This window comes from Brugia malayi (assembly GCF_000002995.4).
Source record: "Brugia malayi strain FR3 genome assembly, contig: Bm_v4_Chr4_scaffold_001, whole genome shotgun sequence".
Classification (NCBI taxonomy): Eukaryota; Metazoa; Nematoda; class Chromadorea; order Rhabditida; family Onchocercidae; genus Brugia; species Brugia malayi.
The window spans coordinates 11982044-11987982 of record NW_025062478.1 but is presented as its reverse complement, the minus strand read 5'-3'; the positions used below and the strand labels follow the sequence as shown (position 1 = coordinate 11987982).

Sequence of the window (5939 nt, the reverse complement as noted above, 5' to 3'; positions counted from 1 at the left end):
GATGAAATACTACTTCGAGTTGTTAATGAAATATTATTGCATTTTTGAATCACTTTCAACTTAAAATAAAACTTGACATGTTTGAGATGTTAATTTATAAGGTATACGTTGTTCTGGAATAAGCTATTGAAATTATTTATAGCTCTTTTTCTTGCTATATATATTTGATATGCATGTTAATAGTGATGCAAAAAAGAAAAAAGAAGACTGATTCATTCTGCAATGGATTAATTTTAATGTTTTTGCTATGATTTCTGTTTAGCTTTTTCGTTGTATATATAATTTCTTGCTATATATATATATTACTTCTGATCAATTGCAATATTTTTTTTTTTTTTAAGCATTTTATTATGTTTATGAAAGATGATTGTTCATTTTAAAGAGGCGAAGCGCTATCATGCAATTTTATTATAAATTCTCGAAATGTAAAGAATTTCCGAAAATATTTCTTCTTTAAAGTTAAAATCCATTATTCTACTGTATAAACGTATAAAATGAAACCTGTATTGTATTACGCGATAAACTATTTTTGTTAATAAGTAAAAGTTAATGGGTACTTTTTAAATTGTTGAAGAGAGATTTTGAATCTTCTTATATATTATCAGTATATAAGAATGGAAGCTATCATCCTTCAATTTTTTAAAATGATAGTTTACATTGAAGATAATATTATGGCTGTTTCACCAATGTTTTTACCTATCATTAGCATATTTTAACTTAGTGTATTGTATATCAATCGACTGCACTCGATAGTTCTATTTTTTTAATTTATCACATTTAAATAAATGACTCACTCATTCTTTCAAAAAAAAAAAAATCAAGCCAATAATGAAAGAGTCTTACGTATGAATATATGCATATGCTTATATCAATAGATAAATAGAATTAAAATAGCAGGACGCATAGTAAGAAGGCTGTGGCTGAGAATTATAGGCTATTAAATTTTGAAATCATGAATTGTCTGCGTTCATATGCAAATCTATAATTTTATTTCTGAAATTCAAGGAATGGAAATGTCGCAGATTTCTTCACAGCGGTTGGTCTTAAAGTTAAATATAACAATCCTAACATCTGTACCTCGTACCTCATCTTAATAAATTCTAAAAATTCATTCAAAAAGTGCTGCTAATTCTAAAATGGTTTATTAAGGAAAATATACATGATCAGGATGGAAAAAAAGACTGCAACAAAGCTTACATTTGAATTGATCTCCCAAATTGAAGAATTGTTTTTGTTCAAAGAAATCAAATAAAATAAATTTTTGCGAGGTTAACAAAAACTACTTCATTTGTGTGCAATAGATTTCGTTAAGGATTTGATATGAGAAAAAAGAGGGGAAAGAGTGAGAAAAACTTTTAAAAATATAAAAATCAGGCACAAAACACAAAGTATTTTACATTTTTATGACAACTATTACTTTATATATCAGAGGGAAAAACAGCCCTGTGATATCATTTCAACATTTTCGACTTCTTAATTTTTTTATTTTATTATATCCAAATTCAATTTTCTTAGTTGGGATTAATATTCTGCGATAGAAATTATTCATGCAATATTATTGCTTTTTTGTTCTTTACTGAATAATTTTCACATATGATATAATTGATTTATTACTGTTTAATTGATTAATGTAATTATTAATCAATTATTATATCTACAAATAATGCAATGTATGATTAACACTTTCTCTTCAATCACAGACGTAATAATTCATTGTAACAACAAATTTAATTCATAATAACAATTAAATTTCTAAATGACATTTGCGCCAACCTTTGTTACTCTATCCTTTTTATAACAATAGCAGTAATATATTTGCATTCTCATACGACCTAAGACGCACCAAAGTACCAGCAATACTTATCCCCAGTACTCAGCCACTAGGCCAGCAAGCCTAGGGCTCAGTGTTGTATTTACACACTGGACTTCATCGATGCTTTCCGCTTCCAACTCACTTCTCGGCTCTCTCATTCATTAGCACACTATTTTGACAATGTGGCGACTATTGAAATTTTGTGACATCGCTTTCTCATTGCGCGAAAAGCACTGTTCCTTCTGCTCAGTGTTCCCGTAGGATTGGTACTGTTCATATTAGTACTGGTCGGTTATCAGTTCGATCGGTCTCTTTGGTTAATATCATTAGTGTTTATCAGTTATCACCTCGTGATCGTCTTTGGTTAATATCATTAGTGTTTATCAGTTATCACCTCGTGATCGTCTTTGGTTAATATCATTAGTATTTATCAGTTATCATCTCGTGATCGTCTTTGGTTAATATCATTAGTATTTATCAGTTATCATCTCGTGATCGTCTTTGGCACTAGTATTGATCAGTTATCATCTCGTGATCGTCTTTAGCACTAGTATTGGTCAATTGTCATTTCGTTATTATTTCTTTCGATAAAACTCTTTTAGATTAAAATATTGGCTAAATCATCATTTCAATGCTTAGTTGAAAACGATTGTTAAAATTTACAAATTTCACGTTATCATTCAATGATTTCATACTTTATTATAAATGATCTCATCTTAGTTACATATAACTGATCTAACGTGAACCACGTATTTTTTATATTGACGTAACTCCTATAATCAAACGTAGGTAATTTGATCGTGTTGAAATGGTATCAGTTGGACGCATTGCTGTACTAATTGATTTGTCCGGAACGCTACATATTGACGATATTTGTATTGCGGGAGTTCCAGCAGCTCTACAACGATTGAGGGATAATCCTCGTTATGCTATCAAATTTGTTACCAATACAACAAAGGTAATTAATCTTTTGATGATATTTCATGAAATACTGCAATCGACAAGTGTTGAAACGACAAGTGTTGAGAAATATAAAACAATTTATACTTAAAGTTTTATTCTGCTTTTAGTAGAAATAATGGATCTAACTGTAAGCATCTAATTGTAAGAAATTTTATTTGTAAGAATCTAATTGTAAAAAATTTTCTGTATGAATTTTTAAATTTCAATATAACCACTTTTATTTTTTCAATTTTATTTCTATAACTTTCATTAATATATTTTATTGATTCTGTTTACTTTTTGATATTATTTTATGAGGTTTCTATTGCATGCTCGGATCCATTATTTCTATTAAAAGCAGAATAAAACTTTAAGTATAAATTGTTTTAAACTTCTCAACACTTGTCGTTTCAGTTTCTTTGACTTCAATTAATTCATCAAATAATAAGTTAATTGTCTAAAATTATCCTACTGCTATTCGCAGAATAACTGTTGCTTAAATAACAATTTTATTTAATGTCTTAAGTCTTTCTATGTAGGACTTCTATATATATATATATATATATATATAAACAGTAGTCTCTGTTTGCTTCGACAATTTGGAAACTTAATTAAATCCAGAATTAAAAAATTTAGGAAATCCATAGACGCTTTTGAGTTTAATTTCATTTTTTTTTTTCAGGAATCATTGGGTAGACTTCATGTATGCCTTACAAAGCTTGGATTGGGAATTAAACGATCAGAAATATTTACTTCACTTATGGCAGTTAAACATTTCATCAAAAAGGATAATCTACGACCGTTGTTACTTCTAGAAAATGCTGCACTTGAAGATTTTGAAGGTAAATATTGTCGAGTATTTTATTTAATTTGGTATAATTGAAGAGCATGATTAATCTGCCATTTTATTTCCATCTTATTCTAGAAATATTCACTAACTATCATAGTACTATTAGAATGCATTAATTGATGATATGATTTAGATGTGGATGTTAAGGAACCAAATGCAGTAGTTGTTGGACTTGCTCCCTCCAAATTCACTTTTGCATCTTTAAATAACGCATTTCGATTACTATTAGAGGGTGCGAAATTGGTTGCCGTTCATAAAGGACGATATTATAAACAAAAAGATGGTTTGTCATTGGGACCAGGTCCATTCATAGAAGCTCTTGAATATGCTGCCGATGTTAATGTAAATCTTCTTTAATAGAGCTATTATTGTATTGCTTAGTATTGCTGGTTTATCATTTTTATTCTGAGATCCATTTATTATCATTTTCTTCAGAAAAAAAAAAAATAAAATAAAAAATAAAAACGATGGAAAATGAAATTACTATGTAATATAGGTTTTTTTTTTTTTTTTTTTTTCATTAGTCTCAAGTGGTCGGTAAACCGGAACGTGCGTTCTTTTTGACGGCTTTAGCTAGTATCGATGAATCTTTAACGCCGCAACAAGCTGTGATGATTGGTGATGATGTTCGGGATGATGTTCTTGGGGCTATTAATGCTGGAATGCATGCAATCCTTGTAAAAACTGGCAAATATTGTAAAGGTTTCTTTGTTGTTTTATTTCATATAATCATAATTTCATTTATATATCTCAATTTGAATGCAGTTTAACGATATGATGGAAATTTTCACTCGTAGTTTCATGTTAAAACTAGGAATAAACCAGTGAATTAGTTAATATTTGTTAATGCCATCAGTGAAAAAAGATAAGAGAACTTGATTGGCTTCCATTTCTATTTATGCATATGCTTAACTGATATTGATGTTTACTAATTTACAAATTAAAATAGTTTAAAGTTACAGAATTACATTTTACTCCAATTCGTATCCAATTTTACAGATTTAAAACCTAATTTTGCAGGCGATGAACTTCAAATACCTGAGGCTTCAAGGAACTGTGTGGAGAGTTTTGTAGAAGCAGTTGATTTAATTGAAAAAAATCTTGTGAAGTGATACTTTTGGATCTGATTTTTAGAACGAAAAATTTTGGGTGAAGTTTAAGTAACCGAGAAATCTAATTTGTTGTTAGAGTAATGATGCAATGATTTTGAATGTTCAACAGTTGCAGTATTAATTCATTTATTCAATTTTAAAAAATATGTGTATGCATTTGCGATTATATTTGAAAAATGTACTTAGCACAATTGTATAACAAATTTTTATTTTATGTTTCAGTTTGATGTTTTCATTTATGAAATAGACATGTTTCAAAGTTGTAAATAAGTTGGTATTATATTGCTTATACTATTATTAGTTCTCCTTTACTTTCTTTCTTTTCTGAAATTTATTTGCTTTTCCCAAGATTTTCAGTATTTTCTCGTAAAATATTTTTCTGTGAAGCTTTATCAATTTGCATTTTAGATGATATGTTTATTTTCAATGTTATATGAGCATAAAGTTTGGTTTCCTTCCTGAGACAACTATAATTATGATGTCAAGTATGAATAATTCCTAAATGTTAGCAAATTTTTGGCAACATTTAAAAATTATTTTGAAAATAAAGGAAAAAACATTTTCAGAATTACTTCGAGCATTTGTGCATTTATCATTGATAAAGGATGTAAGTAAAGGTAAGCGACAAAACATATATTTTGCAAATTAAATAATGCAAAAGCATAATTATAAAAAAGATAGTAAAATATTTTGGGAGGTCATTTTTTATAATTTGGCGATGAGATATTAACAGTACATTTGTATTAAACGAAATATAAAATATTTTATTCCACCTGACGGGTAATCTTTTATTATTGTAATGTATTATTCTGGGTGAAGGAAGTTGCATGAATTTCAGTTGCATGAGTATGTAAGAAATTGATATTAACTTGATGAGTCTTTGAGTTTAAACAATTAATTTTAGAATTTCGAATTTAAAATTTGAAATGAAGCGAAACTTTAGTTCTGGAACAGTAGCTAGTAAAAGATTGCGTAAGAAGGAAAGGAATTTTCTTTGATTTCTTTTTTTATGTAATTTTATTATTAAACTATTAAACAGTTACTTTAAGCATGTTTGTATTTATATATGCAATTGAACATTTCTAGTTTTCAATTTTATAATTCAATTGATGAAATTATTTTTGATAAGCTATCAAATATAATTTTTTAACATTGCAAAGAACGAAGAGAATTTTAGGATACTACAAAGCTGGCAACTTATTTATCACTTCAAAAATTGGAA

General features: G+C 27.9%; 1 protein-coding gene across 1 annotated transcript; it reads left to right on the top strand.

Annotated features, from left to right (window-relative positions):
- Positions 1-2621: 2621 nt before the first annotated feature.
- Bm4901 (haloacid dehalogenase-like hydrolase domain containing 2, putative) lies at positions 2622-4717 on the top strand (the record flags this gene model as incomplete). Its single annotated transcript, XM_001893517.2, has 5 exons — positions 2622-2771; positions 3438-3597; positions 3739-3947; positions 4130-4307; positions 4626-4717. 5 exons carry the CDS (start codon positions 2622-2624, stop codon positions 4715-4717), a joined length of 789 nt encoding a protein of 262 aa, XP_001893552.1.
- Between the last annotated feature and the right edge of the window lie 1222 nt (positions 4718-5939).